Genomic DNA, 17,597 nt, shown 5'->3' on the forward strand with positions numbered 1-17,597 from the left:
CCTCGTGTAATGGCTTGAATGAGAATTTTAATGGAGATTTCAAATTGATGATGACTAAGATGACGGGAAGTCACACCAAAAACTAGGATTTGGAGATGAATCGAGTTTTGTGGGCATACAGGGTAGCAGTGAGGCACAGCACAGAGATGCCCACTCCATAGCATTAATCATAGGGACCATGACGGACTCTGTTCTTCCGCACATCCAGATGGCCGGGACATCTGTAGAGGCGTTGGCTATTCTAAAAGATCTATATGAAAGAAACAACACATCTCGTATCTTGCTTCTTCAACATCAACTGTACAATCTGGATATGAATGAGGGGGATAATGTTCATGACCATCTGACAAAAGTCAAGGTGGTGAGGGACCAGCTCGTTGCAGTTGATCAAAAGGTAGACTCAAGTCATCTAGCATTGCTGATTGCTGACGTTACACAAGCTACCTCGTAGTTTCAAGAGTTTTGTGACTACAATCACTGCAAGACAAAGGACCAAGCGTCTCACCTTCGAGAAGCTTGGCCCTTTACTATCGCAAGAAGAGACTCGGGAAAAGCTATTTACTCAATCGGATGAGAAGGCTCTCGTGGCAAGGGACAAGCCTGGCAAGGGTAAGTTCAAAGACTCCAAGAACAACAACAAGACCGAGGATGCAAAGAAAAAGAGGCAGATGAAGTGCTTCTACTGTGAGAAGCTTGGTCATTCTGCTAAGGAGTGCCGCAAGAAGAAGGCGGACCTCAAGCGTAAGAAGGAATCCAAGTCCAAGGAGGAGCCAAAGACCGAATCGGCAAATGTCACGACCAGTGCTCTCTTCATCATCACCGAGTACTGCTTCGCCTATGCAGTCAGTGAAGGAAAGGAAGGTTGGTATGTGGACAATGGAGCTTCAAAACACATGTCCAACAAGGAGTCGTTCAAATCCATGGAAGGTACGCATCCCGATTCCAAGGTCACTGTGGGGATACCATGTGAAGGGTGTTGGTAGTATTCCATTCATCACCACTGCAAGAAACGAGTAGCTGATTTCCAGTGTACTGTATGTACCGAATTTGTGCAAGAACCTGTTGTCTATCAGTCAAATAGACAAGCACAACATGTCGGTCTTATTCGACAACGGCAAAGTCACTGCTGTCACATCCAAGGCAAATGGAAAGGTGGTGGCTCAAGGTGTCGAGGAGCATGGGCTATATCGGCTCAACGCTCTATTGGTGCATGGGGACCATGGTAGATCCAAAGTGTGGCATGAGCGGTTCGGTCACGTCAATTATGGCACTCTCGTCGAGATGCAGAACCCAAAGATGGTGATGGACTTCCACCGATTGCAAGCAATGATCGTGTTTGCTGGGCTTGCTTGGAGGGCAAGCAACACAGGGACAAGTTCCCACAAGAGGCCTCATCATGGGCCAAGAAGCCGCTCGAGTTGGTTCATTCCGACATCTGCAGCCCAATGTCAACAAATTCATTTGCAAGTTCGCCGTATTCTCTTTTATTTGTGGATGATTTCAGTCACACAACATGGGTATTCTGCCTGGCCAAGAAGTCCCACGCTTATGAGAAATTCAAAGACTGGAAAGCCCAGGTAGAGAAGGAGAGCAGGGAGGTAATCAAAGCCTTCCGCACAGACAGAGTTCACTTCTACCAAGTTCAATGGATTTTGCAAGAAGCACGGAATCAAGAGACAGCTCGCACATCTCAGCAAATGGAGTTGCTGAGAGGAAGCACAAGACCATCACAAAGACATGTTTGACCATGTTGCTAGCGAGAAATCTCTCGAAAGCTTACTAGGGCGAAGTCGTGAACACTGCCGTTCACATCCTCAATAGAACCAAGACCAAGGCTATTGATGACAAGACTCCAAGCCCACGATATCTCATTTACAGATTTCGGTTCTAATGCATTTGTTCATGTGCATAAAGACGAGCGGATGAAGCTTGATTCCATAGTCAAAGATGTATCTTTGTGGAATACAGTGAAAAATCCAAAGCCTATCGTCTTTTTGACCCGGAAAAGAAGATCCTTATTAGCAGGGACGTGATCTTTGAGGAGTCAGAGCCACAGCTTGCAGAAGAAGTTCCTGAACTTCCGTCATTACCCCCACCCAAGGTCACCATTCAAGAGGTGGAGACGATTGAAGATCCCGAGGAGGAGGAGCATGCTATTCCAGAACCGGCTCCCAAGGCAACTCTAGCAAAGGCACCTCCATCAAAAAAGAAGCTACCTCGGTGGTATTTGAAGACTTTAGCAGACTCACGGGTCACGGACATTCCCGAGAGCAGTTCTGGAGTGCGGCAGTCTCAACGCAGCACAAAAACTCCCTCCGTGAACAATGCTATGGTGGCTCAACTTGAGAAGCCCCGTTCGTCCCAAGAAGCGAAGGATATTCAAGAATAGCAAAAAGCCATGCAGGCAGAGATGGATGCCATTATGAAAAATGACACCTGGGATTTAGTGCCCAAACCAACCAATTGGAAGGTCATCGGGACTAAATGGGTGTACAAGCTTAAGTTCAAGTCAAATGGGAGCTTGGACAAGTACAAAGCGAGATTGGTGGTGAAAGGCTATGCAAAGAAAGAAGGACTTGGCTTCGACGAGACCTTCGCCCCCACATCCAGAATGGTGACCATTCGGACAGTCATTGCCTTGGCTGCTCATCAAAGTTGGCCTATTTTTCAGATGGACGTCAAGTCAGCATTTTTTTAATGGAGCCTTGGAGGAGGATCTATATGTGGCACAGCCACCTGGATTTTAGATTTCAGGATCCCCATCAAAAGTTTGCAAACTGAAGGCGGCCTTATACAGGCTGAAACAGGCCCCTAGAGCTTGATACTAGCGGATAGATGTTTTCTTTCAGAAGATCGGGCTTCAGGGGTCAATCAGAAGCAAATCTTTATCTCGACACAAAGGGGGATTCGTGGCTGGTATTGATTCTATATGTGGATGACCTCATCATTAGAGGGCATCATACGAAGAAGATTGCTCAGGTCAAGAGACTTCTCATGGAGGAGTTCGAGATGACTGACTTAGGCATACTTCACAACTTTCTTGGGATTGAGGTGAGTTGTATCTTTATTTCACAGGAGAAATATTGCACGGAGCTGCTCAAACGCTTTCAGATGGAAAATTGCAAAGCAGCAGTGACTCCCATGGAAATTAGTCTGAAGCTGAGTGTGCGTGATCCATCTCAGCTAGTTGATTCATCACTGTATCGACGCATGGTGGATTGCTCTGTCAGTTCTCCGCCACACCCAAGAAGGCCCATTTGGACGCACGTATGAGGGTGCTAAGGTACTTGAAAGGTACCTGCACCTACGGCATCACTTATACGAGAGGCATTCAGTTGGGAGGTTTCTGCGATAGTGATTGGACCGGTGATATTGATACCCGGAGATCAACCTCTGGATATTGTTTCTTACTCTCATCGGGAGCCGTGTCATGGCTCAGTAAGGAACAACCTACTGTCGCCCTTTCATCTACAAAGACGGAGTATAGGGCTGCTTGTACAGCGGCATGTGAAGCATTGTGGCTCAGGTTGTTACGCTCAAGTCGAGGTAACATGACCTCGGAAGGGTCAGTTGACATTTTCCTTTAAAGGATCCATGTTTGTATTATATTTGTTTGGGCTTCATGTAAATGATAAAAAAGGAATCAAGTTCAAGGTCCTTGGTGAGGGTGACATGGCACTAGACTAGGTGGATCTAAGGCTAAGGGACCTAAATGCATGAAATGTGCCAAGGGGCAAATGGTTTTAATGATATCCCAAGAGAGGGGTAAATGATGCATTAAGGAGGGACCCTAGAATGAAGACATGTGGCATACTAGATCCATCTAGGGAATTTTGGGGCTTGGTGGAATTTTGTAAGCAAGAGCTTTAACGTAACGATTCTGAAGATAGAGAGCTTACTACCACCGAGGTTGGCTGGGAGGACAATCCTTGTGCCTGTGCCCGTGATTTGATGAAAGGCTAGTAGTTAGCAGTTCTGGATGTGTCATTTGGTATCAGAATGTGTAGGTGGCTTGCAAGGTCATTTGTTAGCAGACGTCGCAGGTCATTTGTTAGCAGACGTCGCAGGTTTGGTGATTGTCGTGGTCTGTCAACTCGACGTACAGCTTCAGACCACGACTGTCCACGGTATTTGTGAGTATGTAGAATATTAAGGCAATTTGTTAATCAAAGGGCTGTGTGGTGTCCAAATTTGACGACGCATAACACGACGCACCGATTGTATTTTGGTATTATATGTTCACGGACGTCATCGCAATTGGAGGATATCCGGATCGCGCATGGTCGCAAGTCCATATTGGTACCTTCAGGGCTTCTTGGCATCACGAAGGGGCAGTTATTGCACATAGCCTGATTGGTTGGCGTTGTGATGAGCTGTTGGAACTTTGGTTAACACCAAAGGCTGGAGCGGAACATCATATGATTGGTTGGCGTTCGTATCGTGGGTCGATTGCGGTGCAAAGTCCGTGAGTAAAATAGTCACGTAGATCAGTCCTCTTCGTCATCGAATTGATCACTTTGGAATGAGAAAGATGACGTATTCTACCATGCGTAAATTCAGTCGTGACTGCTGATATGCACTAGATGTGGAAAAGCTGCGTATTTTTGAATTGGGCTGGCTGCTGCCTTCATGCGTAGGGCTCTCTTCATTTGAAGGCGAGGTTACTGGAGTTACGACTACCTGCAGAGAGCTACTGTGTGGTGACGAGATTTGCTTGTGACATTTTGTTATTTGGAGATTTCGGTTATCAACAAGTACTATGCAGATAACAGACGATAACTATTGAAGTGAGAGCTTGGGTGTTTTGGGTCTCCAATGAGGGTGTAGCTGAGCCACAGCAGGAATATTCATCTGGTTCAAATACAGGAACAACTTGATCTCTCGATGCTACATGAATGACCAGGGAGTTTTCTATGCCTTCTAAGTTTATTTGCCTCCGTGTTTAAGTTAATTCAGATTGCAGGAGTTTCCCTAGCATAAGGAAAAGTGGGTTTGGTTACAGTGTGATATATGCCTGGTTAGCTGTAAATTTGGAAGTTAGGCTTTTGATTTGAAAATACAGTTTCAAGCGGTGTTTCATTATTTATTCCAAAAAAACCAAAAATACAGTTTCAAGCGGTGTTTCATTATTTATTTCTAGGATGGATCCCGTAGAGTTGGGAGTCCGGCCGACCCCACAGGTGTCTCGCCCAGCAGGTCATACACTATCTGGCAGAATTGCAATGGCTGATCAAATAACAGAGGAGTTCTCTTATTATTCTAGGGATGAGTTACCTTATGGGTTACCTCCAGAGCAGAATGTTCAGCATAAGATTGAACTAATCCCGGGGGCAGAACCTGTAAATAGACCTCCCTATAGGTTGAGTTTAACCGAAGAGGCGAAGGTACGAAGACAACTGGAAGAATACCTCAAGCTGGGGCAGATTCACCAAAAATCTCACCTTTTGCTTCGCCAGTGATATTAAAGAAGAAACAGAGCGTTGAATAATATCACTATTAAGCACAGGTATCCGATGGCTCGGATCGATGATTTGCTAGATGCGTTACATGCGGCCGTAATTTTCAGTAAGATAGATCTTAAATGTGGCTACCATCAGATCCGTATTAGAGCCGAGTATGTGCATAAAACCACTTTTAGAAGCAGGTTTGGACATTATGAGTTTTTTGTAATGCCGTTTGGACTTACCAATGCTCCAGCTACATTCGTCATGCTTATGAACGATTTACTACGTCCGTATATTGGAAAGTTTGTAGTACACTTTATTGACGATATTCTGGTATTCAGTAAAAGTATTACTGAGCATCACGAACACTTAAGAATAGTGTTCAGTACTTTGAGGAAAGCCAATCTTTATGTAAATAAAAAGAAAACTATACTGTGTATGGTAAGACTTGAATATTTAGGATTCATAATTACTCCTGAGGGGGTAGAAATGGATCCAAAGAAAGTGGCTACGATACTGACTTGGCCAATCCCTCAGAGTTTGACCGCTCTGCGATCATTCTTGAGATTTGTCCAATTTTATCGAAGACATATCAAAGGATATTCCGAAATAGTATCGCCGTTGACTGATCTGACCTCAGATAAAGTACCTTTTATATGCCGGACAGAATCAACAGCATAGTTTTAACACCATAAAACAAGCTGTGGTCTCAGGACCAGTGTTAAAAATAGTTGATCCCCAGAAACCATTTTCTTTGAAACCGATGCAAGTGGCATTGCGGTAGGAGCAGTTCTCCTCCAAGAGGAAAGGCCAGTAGCCTTTGAAAGCAAGAAGCTTTCTCCCTCTCAACGAAATTGGCCAACTCATGAATTAGAGTTATATGATGTTGTCCATGCTCTGAAAACATGGAGACATTATTTGTATGGGTCAGAGTTTTATGTTGATGTTGATCATGATACTCTGAAACATTTTTGTAAACAACCTGACTTGAGAGGCCGCCAAGCTAGGTGGGCAGACCTCATGCAGGAGTTTGACTTGACGATTCGGTACCGAAGAGGAAAGAATAATAAAGCTGCTGATGCGTTGTCACGCATTATGCATAATATGAGTTTCGCGGTATTAGAGAGTGCTCTAATGACCGGATTAGAGAAACTCAAAAGGTGGACGAGTTCATCCAGAGCCTTTGGCCTAAAGCTCATGTATTCAAACCCGGGGAAAAGGATGACCTGGCATCCAGAAAAGGCCAAACTTATGCAAGACATGCCATAAGGGATGGTATGCTGAAAAGAAATGGCAAGGTAGTAGTACCTAATCAGAATGATCTCACGCAGAGAGTCATTCGACAATGCCATGAGAGCCCATGTGCGGGACATCCGAGAGTCGAGAAGACCTATGATCTCGTGAGACGAGATTTCTTTTGGCCAAAGATGAAAAAGCATATTCATGAATATGTGACACGTTGTTTTTCGTGTCAAGTAAGTAAGGCAGAGCGAGTGAAGCCACCCGGACTTTTACAACCCTTGGAAATACCACTAGGTAGATGGGAGAGCATTTCAATGGACTTTATTGTAGATCTGCCTATGACACAAGGGGGATATGATTCTATCCTTGTGGTGGTTGATCGTCTTACCAAGATGGCTCGCTTCATTCCAACTGGAGAGTCTGTTAGTGCCCCGCAAGTGGCGGATTTGTTTATTAGACATATATTTCGTTTGCATGGATTACCCAAATCCATAGTGTCAGACAGGGATGTCAAATTTACCGGTCATTGTTGGACTGCGGTGTTTGAGACACTAAGGACTGAGTTGGAATGAGTAGTGGGAATCATCCAGAAACGGATGGTCAGACGAAAAGAATCAACCAAATTTTAGAGGATATGCTTAGAGCATATGTGTCATTGTGGCAACATACATGGGACAAGTGGTTGCCATTGTTAGAATTTGCCTACAATGATAGAAAACATTCCTCTACAGGGTTCAGTCCGTTTGAGCTGAACTATGGTTATAGACCAGCGAATCCAACTATTGTTGGAATACCTCAGAAAGTGCCTAGTACCGCGAACTTTGTGGTTCAGATGCGGGAGATGCTAGCAATTGCAAGAGCTAACATCCACCAAGCTATGGATAGAGCTAAGGCGTATGCGGATGAAAACCGATCCGCTAGAGAATTTAAGGAAGGAGAAAAGTTTTTCTCAGAGTTCGTTCGCACTCTAAGTCTTTGACTGCAGGAGAGTGTGCTAAGTTATCACCTCGATATTGTGGGCCATGGTTAATTCTAAAAAAAATAGGCAAGGTAGCCTATAAATTAGAATTGCCACACGGTTGTAAGGTGCACCCAGTGTTTCATGTTTCTCGTTTAAAGAAATTTTTGCATACAGGTGACTCACTAATCGAGGGTGTTGATTTGTTTCAAGAGATAGAGGATAATGCAAGACGCAAACTAACAGGAATCCTGGACCGAGGAACAATGCAAGTACGCAATCAGAAGATACCCACGGTGTTGGTTGCATGGCATGGTTTACCTCTATCAGAAGCTACCTGGGAATCCGTATACCAATTACGGAGAGTGTTCCCAGACTTTATCATCGAGGACGCTGATGCCTGAAGAGGGAAGGAATGTTACACTCAAGTCGAGGTAACATGACCTCGGAAGGGTCAGTCGACATTTTCCTTTGAAGGATCCATGTTTGTATTATATTTGTTTGGGCTTCATGTAAATGATCAAAAGGGAATCAAGGTCAAGGTCCTTGGTGAGGGTGACATGGCACTAGACTAGGTGGATCTAAGGCTAAGGGACCTAAATGCATGAAATGTGCCAAGGGGCAAATGGTTTTAATGATATCCCAAGAGAGGGGTAAATGATGCATTAAGGCGGGACCCTAGAATAAAGACATGTGGCATACTAGATCCATCTAGGGAATTTTGGGGCTTGGTGGAATTTTGTAAGCAAGAGCTTTAACGTAACGATTCTGAAGATAGAGAGCTTACTACCACCGAGGTTGGCTGGGAGGACAATCCTTGTGCCTGTGCCCGTGATTTGATGAAAGGCTAGTAGTTAGTAGTTCTGGATGTGTCACAGGTGGATCTTGGAGGACATGAATGTGGCCCTTCCATGCAATTTTCTTTATCTTTTCGAGACAACAGTTTTGACTTTACCATTCTCTTTGACATTCCCTAGGGCTAGGAGGATGATTTGAAATAAGATTTTGTTAGTCAGGTGTCTGAGTTCACTTACGGCCAAAACATGAGCACCTTCCATACAATTTTCTTTGTCTTTTTATAAAAGAAACACTAATGTCATCACAGTCGTTGATTGTAGCTCTCTAGTATTCTTCACTTCACGAACTTGAATGCACAATTACTAGTGTCGTTCGTGCGGCGCCGCACAAGTTAGCCATAATCGAGTACACCCATATTGCTACTATTGCGAGATGATCTAGCACATCTTGACGTACCCTCTTGCCTGACAAGGCAAAGGTTTCTATGCAATTCAAGGGAAATCACATCGATAGTGTCCTCTGCTTAAAGATCCCTTTCTTGCATTCTACGTGCCCACTCAATGCTTCTTGATATGAAGCCAAGTGGTAGCTTCACTATTCATAGCTCCGACTTCGTTATATCTTTCGAAGCAGATGTCTGATGTAATTTGTTCTTTCAGGAGTAGCAGTGTGTGTGCCTTGCAAGCCAAAAAAAAAACTCTCCATGCAGCTTGTCATTGTATGTAGTTGATCTTCTACATCCTTTTGTACCATTGCACGCCATATGGTTGGGCACAGTGGGACAGTGACACAACAAGGCCCTTGGATATTGGAGCCACCTTCCCATGGAGGTAGAGGCACAAGGACAGGAACTCTCTCATCTGAGGGGGGGGCAGACACCAGGATGGCAGATCGACACGGGATCCTTGAGGCTCAGCACCACTAGTACAGACAATTCTCGAGGACCAGGATGCCTCTTAGGATCCAGTTTTTGCGATAGCCCCTTGGCTCTTACTGGTGCAGATTCTACATAGTAGGGCATGAAGGCCTCCCCGAGCCTCAGACTGAGAGACCATGAGGCAGACGAGGTGTTGACTAGTAGAGGGTCAAAGTAGTAGGCCACTTGGGCAAGGACTTGACTATTGATCCAGTTACCGTCTCAGCTGGGATAGAGGGGGCCAAGTGGCACCTTTGGTTCTGGAAGGGCAGGCCTCTCAGAGAGATTAAGTGGGACCCGAGGGAGCCCTTCTACCCAATTCAGATAGGGCACTCGAACAGAGTGGAGGAGGTAACCTTTTTCTCTCACAAGACTGGAATTGGGCATGCATTGGACCTTTTGCAGTGATGTATGGGAGATAGTGTCCAGCATCATGGCTTGGAACATTTGGGTTGCCCACTGCAGTTTGTGATGTGAGGCCATTAGGTCCCTAGGCAGCCAGCCTGGTCACCATCTGGCAGAATGTAATCTACGCCCTGTACGATATTTGGGGGTGCAAGACTCTAGGTTTTAGAGCCACCCCCAAAGGCTCGAGCATTTCTGCAAGGCTTGACCTACAGGTATATTCTATGTCAATACCGCAAGAGGTATTCGCTGGTTTTATAGACCTCCACCCTGGCTGTTAGCCCTGTTCAGGAGATTTCCTAGGCACTGAGTTGGGTTCTCTGGAAACACTTAGGTTTTTTTGATAGCTAGATGTTTGGTTTTCCTTTCCCATGATTAGCATCTTATGGATTGCTCGTTTGTATGGTTGATCCTCCACTGATTTACTGCAAACCCTCCATGAATGGAAAGCCAAAGAGCGACTTTTGTCACGAAGACGTGAAAAGTGATGTAAAGTATCTTCGTAACTCAACCTACGCTTAACTCGGGGTTAACCATGGTTAAGTGTTGTAATGGTTTGGCCGTGAGGGACTAGCTAGAGGAAGTGCACACTTCCTAGAAGTTCCTAAGGGCAAAGTCTAGGTGCACCACTAGGTCCTAGGGGCAAGGCAAAGGCTTTAAAAGAGGGGTCTAAAAGTTGGGCTCAAGGACAACCAACGTTGTCCTTGGTATGGGGGTTAGGACTTTAATGAAGGGGCAAATGGCAAGGAGGAGGTGCCATTTGTCAAGCATGTGTATGCATGCCCTTCCCCCACCTTCCATCTCTCTCCCCTCACTCTCCCAGAGGTGTAGGACGTTTTTCAGTTGATCTTGTGCAGTTTTTGAGCTGTTTGAGCTGTTTCAAGCCTGTTTTCAGCCGTTTTAACACTGTTTTAACTGTTCCAAGGCTAGTACGCACTTCTAGGAAGTGCCAGGACTCATTTTTAAACTTTCAGAAAATTTTCGTACGGACTGTACGGCTGTACGAAATCCGTACAGACGTGTTCAGCTGCCTCCAGCAGGTGCCCAGGATTTTGTCTTTTGCTGTGCTGGACCTTTGTGCACATGTTTTTGGCTGCGTGGTGGCTTCTGGAGCTGTTTTGGACCAATGCAGGCTGCAGGAGGAACTTTCCCTGTTGCTTTTGGCACCTTCTCTTAGGAGGACTCGGGCACAGATCCCGAGGCAATCATTTCAGGGCAGATCTATGAACCATCTTTCCTCTACAGCTCTTTCTTGTTCACCCTCCTCTCTCTACCTTCATTTATCTCTTCTCCTGATTGCTGGAAGACACCTGCACCCTGCGGGGAGCTTGGACAGAGGATAGGTGCGAGGAAGGAGCTCGCCCCTCTGCCACAGATAGCGGGAGTCGGTTCCAGGTTCAGTTTTTCCTTGTTCTTTCTTGCTTTGCAGCTTTTTGCAGTGCATGCGTGTTGTGTGCAGTCCTTTCAGGACTCCAACAGGTTCTAGTAAGCACCCAAAGGCCATGGTGATCCTGTGGAAGGCCTAAGGACAGTGTGGATGCATGTGATAGCCTTGAGGCTGCCTTGAGCTCAGTTTGCCAGTGGTTTGGATGCCTGAATGCCTCTAAGTTGTGTCAGATCAAAGGTGAATGCCTGAGTATGCCTTGCCAGTGGGAATTCTAGTGGTGCACTGGGATTAGATGCCTTGAAGACAAGTAGAGGATTTGCAGAGAGGAACAGTGCAAGGTTGAACCCTTGTTGTAAAGCATTTCCATTCAGAAGCATTAAATAAATACCGTAAGGGGCGCCAAGGCATTTGGGGCCAGTGGGTGCACTGTGTACTATTTTCATTGAGCAGGGGCATTCTAGCCTCACCTTTGTTGTTGTTGAAGCTTGTTTCTAAGTTGTGCTAAGTGATTTAAGTGACTGAAGCTTGCATTGTGGCTATTTATGAAGTTTATGACTGAGTAGAAGAAGATCACTGCCCTTTTGTTTATCGAAGGACGGTTTCAACTTTCCTGCTCTTGAAAGATTTCCAAAGCCTTCTCCAAAATTATATAGGGAAGTCTGGACTGATCTATCTCTCCTAGTGTAGATTGGGATCTAAGATAGAAACTCATGGCCTCTGCTACAAATAAATACAAAAGAGGAGAAAGTGCACATCCCTACCGGACTGACCTAGAAATCTGAACCATGACTTCTCCAGCATTCCGATAAGAACCTGACCCCTTTGGTCCAAGAATTAAAAAATACAAAGCTAAAAAGTGTACCCTTCAAAAAGCACTAGTCTACTCTATTATAAACTTTCTTTAAATCTAAAAGGAAAATAGTGAGGTCCTGAACGCTACGTCTGCCCATTCTAAAGCCTCTCAAAATGAGAAGATATTATAAAAAATACTATGGCCATGCACAGAGCCAATCTGTGTATCATGATCAAATAAAGAAGTAGAAGCTGCAACCGTAGGCTGATTCCCTTCACTAAAATTTTATATGACGTGCACTCCCCTTAGGGATAAGATGAATGAGACGCTCACTAAGTGCAGAAGGCAAAAATCCAGAATCCCATGTGCTCTGAAGTGCTGAAGTGACATGATCACCAATGTCCTCCCAAAAGGCAATGGAGGGATCAATCCATGCAGTCTCAAGTTCGGTGTTACTCAAAGGTACATCAAGTCTCGAGTTCCGTGTTGGTCAAAGGTACATAAGTCAGGGTCTACTATGAGAAGGGAAGCATAGTATGTTAGAAATTACCCAACAAAGGGTACGCACAGCGGAAGACTTATAGTAATGCCCAGGAGCTCACACAGTGTGCGTGTGGGATGTGCGTGTGGGATGTGGAATCACAAACTTCTTAACTTATGTGCATAAAATAGATGTGCAGACTCATCAATAGACAATGAACCAGCCAGATAGAGAAACCACCAAAATAATATACTTCCGTCCAAAACTATGGACACAATACAAAAGAGATAGATCCACAGTCCCACCAATGGTGTGGTCCTCTGATCTTACCACAAGGTCCTTCTCCTATCTGCTGGTTATTTCTAGACTCGAGCCCGGTGTGTTTTTCTCCACCTTACTGCTTGTGAATCAGCCTAGGTGGGCAGCCCCTGCCAAGCTTTGTCTGCAACATGCAGGTCCCTGTTCCACTGCTCCAACCTGCTTGTGAATGGCTGCTCCAGAAGGTATGATGATCTCAGCACCTTGCTGCCCTACAAGACAGCCAAGGTCCAGCCTCTCCCTAGAGCTAACTCTGCAGCACCTGTTGCACTCTCTCACCTCCTGTAGATAGGCCCAGAGAGTAGGCTTCCTGCTGCTCCTTTCTGCCCTGGAACTGCTGGCTGCTGGATAATGAAATGAGGCAAGTGCCTCTCCTTTTATAGTTGCTACCTTTTTCGCAGGTGGCGAGGGGTCGGAGACACCCCCATCATGTAAACTTCTTCCTTTGAGAACTTTTTCCCCCTGTCTGAATCTTCCATTGACTCAGACACTGAGGATGAGAGAGTATCACTATCTTGCTCTTCTTCTTCTGGCTCAGTGGCATCTGGTGGCACTGAGATCTTTTCCTTTGAAGTCCCGTCTTCCAATAACTGACTGCATCACTCTTTCTCAACCACAGTATCCTGAGTATGGCTAGGTAACTCCTGCCTATATCTTCAATGTCCACTACATAGAAAATGACGGTGGTGGTCAACCCATTGATAGTGATGGGGTTCTAATGGGCTGGCAAAAAACCAACCAGTCAGGCTGCCTATGGCCGACCCAAACAAGCCGACCAGGCCCTGACCTGGTCTGCCTATAAATGCCCCTTTAGGACCCTCTTTTCTAGGGCTTGCTGGCCCACAATTCCATGCAAGGGCTGAGCCCTAGGACAGCCCTAGATAGGGCCTGGTTGGCTGGCTTTGCCCAGCCCAACCAACCCTCCATATGGGCTGCCATGTGCTGCTCCATCCCCCGCCATGTCAGTGCCTGTTCACCCTGCTTCTGCTGCGCCAACCTATGCACCATCATCAGGGTCTGTTGCAGGCCCTTCGCCTGCCCACTACCCTTGCCATGCTGACGCCATCTGCTGGTGTCTGTTGCAGGTCGCAATCCTGCCCACAGTCCAGCCATGACTCCACGCCTTGTGACATCCTGAAGCTGTCCTCTGAGTGCCTCATGCCAGGCCTGATCCAAGACAATGTGTCCCCGCCATCTTCCTGCACGAGCGACTCCTGATGCAGCCTTTCATCCTTGGGATACCCCACCAACCATGAATGCTCCAGATCTGTCCCAGATCCACACATCCACGTAATCTCTCTTTGGGCACATCCTGCCCTAGGTCTCCCTCCCCCACGCTCTCCTCATTTGGGGGCATACAGATGGGGAGGTGACCTTTCCAACATAGTAGTCTGTAGTTATCTGCATGATGGCCTATAGATCTGACTGCAAAGTACCACCAGCATCAATCAACTGTGAAACATTTTCTTTGCCATGTCAAATACCAAGAGCAGAGAAAAGTGTTTACTGGCTCTTGCCCCCATCTGAATCCAAAGAAAAATCAGCCTTCTGCTCAAGAAGTTCTTGCTATGTAAGCAGCAAGACCTCAAAGGGCCCAAGCATCCGATTGTCACAGCTGTTCTTCTTTAGCAAAGCTGCTAACTACTAGCGGATGGCAATCTCCTACCTAAGGACATCCTGTCTCTTGGTCCTAGCAAGAAAAAGCATTGCAAATTTGCAAGCACTCATGGATGTCATTTTCAATAACCACAATTCACTGAGAAGAGCCCAGAAGGGCTATATCTTGACATAGAACAGCAGTCCTGCTTTCAGGTTGTAAATGGGAAAGACCGATTGAGCCCTGAATACTAATTCAGAGTGAAAACAATTTGTCATTGCACAACTAGCACCGTCACAGCTGTCCCCATGTGTCCATGAGGTCTAGCAATTATAACCTAGTTGCTATGACTCACCCTCTATTTTGCAGTTGTAAATGTGTTCAACTTCAAAGAAGAATGCAATCTTTATAAATCTAGCAAATACAGCAAGCATAACCTGTTACGAAAGCTAAATATCTTCAAAAAAATCAAGCAGAAAAAGTCATGCTTGCGGGTGAATCGTAGCAACTTGATGGGGTATTGATTGCTTCATGGGACTGCTAGAATGTCGCTTGTGCAATGGAAATTTTCGACATTGATTACCCACGACATCGTGTCAACATGCACACGAAAGGCTTTGCGCTTCCAAAAGACAACCTTGACTGCAATCAATTATCGAGCTTGTACTAGCGATCGTCAAGACCACACGATGGCCATGGACGCATAAGGTGGCTAGAATTCTTAGAAACCGTCGTGTCCTATTAAGTAACGGGAAAACTGCAGTTCATTTCGTATGTAGCCCTTCGACAATTATATTCAAACTTACGTTTATCATCGCTTGTGAGGGCGAGCAAATAGATCTCTGTGCCGGTCCCGCCACATCTAGCGGAACTGGGCGCGTGATGGAAAGGAAGCATGTAAAACGATATATATTGACAATTTTAAGCGCCAATAGTTACATTTTATCTAAAGAAGGATCGGAAGCATAGCTCAATCCTTTCTTGAAGTTGCCCAAATGTTCTTACAGGGCAGAGAATATTACGAACCTGGTATGCAGCGGTAGCCGTCCCAAAAACGAAGCCCTTAGGAAAATCAGATCGGTCGACATCATTAAAACCATTGGTAGCATTGGAACTGGCTCGCATGGGAACAAGTGTAGATTGTCCAGACGTGGGGACTGGAGGAGCCATGAGGAACGGGCGAGAATGGTAATAGAAAGCAACGCCAGGATTCACGGCCGATAATGTAAGGACAGGTTCCGGGAGCCTGGACTCGATGACCGCCACAGGGATAGTAATGGCGTTACTGAATTCCCAGAACTTGGCTCGCCACCACTGACAGACACGGCAGCTCCGAAGTTCGAACCGCGTGTGTTCATTTGCTACCTTCACATGCAAAGATCTGGATCCTCTCAACTGCAAATAGCTCCTCTTCTGGCTCCCATTGGCAGTTGCCCCTCAAACTAGTCTCATAGATTGCGCACTTCAGGTCCTCCGCAGTGTTGCGACGTACGGTACTGGCCGATCTTTGTATCTTCCCCTTCCGCTTCCATGTTCACCATGAGACACGACCAATGAGAAACTGCAGGAGCTGCAATCCCTCTAGTAGTATTTCAAGATTTTCAATTCTGTAATCCCTTGCAATGGCTCCTTCCAATGCAGTGACTCGGTGAAATTGTACAGGACAAGCTGGTCTCTGTCTGCATTGTCGCAAGTGCAATTGGACGGAAGAATGTATTTTTTTAATATCGTTGGTGATTTGTTAATTAAGCTTTCACTCATCGACTGAGCGTCCTCGCCATTTCCCATCCCAATTCATAAAATTCCTTGTGTCTTTCCCTTCCCTGCTCACATCTTTCTAGTTCTTCACTAGAAGTCATTCAGCCAAGTACACTACCTTCTTTAATTCCATCATCTCCTCCAAGGTATAGGCGAATGAGCTAAGAGGCTGAATTCAACTTTCCGACACGAAAGTCCGTCCATGATTCATTCCCGTTGAATTTAATTGTGGGTTGTTTCATTTTAGTTGGATTTAATTGTGGGTCAATTAGTTTAATTGTGGTTGGTTAGTTTGGGAGACTCTTTCTTTTTGCATGTGGCTCAACCGGACACTCGAGATTCAATTTCCACCGCCCTTGGCCCTTTATGGTGTGTGCAAGTGTAGGAATTGTGATCAATGGGGTTAAACCCCTTGACTCTTTCCAACAAACCACGCACAAGGATTCCCTAAAATTTTCAATTCGCACTCCTCCTAATTGAATCAAGTCTGTCACAAAATTTCCTTTCAAAGGAGTCGTAGATCATGAGCACCAAAAACACTCACAAGTAGTATTGTCCTCTCAACCCCCTCTTAACCTCACCCCAGGTTTAGTTCAGATTAGCAATGCATGAGAATTTCGCCAAAAAGAAAGAGGGGATCCCTCCACGTGGAGGGTAATGCTGAACGGGCCAACCATGAAAGTGGCTGAAATCTTGCGAGCGATCTGTTATCATGTGCTAGATTCTAGCCACTTTCTTGGTCGGAATGCCCAACACTAGTTTATTCCCCCACATGAAGTCCGGAGGGAGGGGCTCCATGCGAGGTACACATGGCAGTGGCTTCACCGTAGTTGCCTGCTTTGGTTAGTTTAGGACGTTGAATTCATGATTGTTCCACATGTCCTTTACCCATGTGACAATTAATTGGCGGTTAGTGAGGATCCTTTCTTCTCTTTCCTCACATGCATTCGTTTTGGCATTGCTATATGGAGTGCTTCTATATGTCGAATGGTCCGTTTAGATGTTGCTCTTCATTTTAGCGTTTCATCTTGGTGTTGTACTTTGTTTTCTCATCTCGGCACTGCACTTCTTCTCGTTTTACAATTGTGTCAGATCTATCTGGTCATTGTTCTATCGAGTCTCGCAATTGTGTCTAGCGTTTTCTATTGAGTCCTTGACATTGTGTGCATGCGTTGCGTCATGGTGGCTGATATGCTTGCTTTTATCTATGCGTTGATGATGGAGGTGCTGCGTTGATGGATGTGGAGTGTGCTGTGGTTTCTACTTCTAAGGAGGTCTTTGATCTGGGTGGAGATGGTAGTAGGAGTGCTCCTTTCCTTGAGTTGGATCTTGATATCATTGGTGAAGCTTTGAGGGAGACGAAAGCAGCAGGAGTGTGTTGAAGAATCATTGGGCTAGGCGTAGTTTCGATGAGTGTAGGAGGTTGAGGGGTTGGATTGTAGTGTGCCAATTGAGAAGCTTGATCTCCAAGAGGGTAATGATTTTATGCAAATTTTCTTT

The 17,597-nt window shown here is 45.6% G+C and overlaps 1 protein-coding gene across 1 annotated transcript in view; it reads right to left on the minus strand.

The window, feature by feature from the left end:
- The window catches only part of LOC147901544 (beta-glucosidase 4-like), a 159,860-nt gene extending 143,578 nt beyond the window's left edge, over window positions 1–16,282 (minus strand). The window contains exon 1 of the mRNA XM_087375354.1: window positions 15,366–16,282. Within this exon, the coding sequence (XP_087231480.1) occupies window positions 15,366–15,509 (144 nt within the window). The 5' untranslated portion in view covers window positions 15,510–16,282. The remainder of the gene's footprint in view (window positions 1–15,365) is intronic.
- Between the last annotated feature and the right edge of the window lie 1,315 nt (window positions 16,283–17,597).

This window comes from Dipteris shenzhenensis, chromosome 5 (genome assembly GCF_047967505.1).
Source record: "Dipteris shenzhenensis isolate YYH24624 ecotype China chromosome 5, Dip_SZ_1.0, whole genome shotgun sequence".
Lineage (NCBI taxonomy): Eukaryota > Viridiplantae > Streptophyta > Polypodiopsida > Gleicheniales > Dipteridaceae > Dipteris > Dipteris shenzhenensis.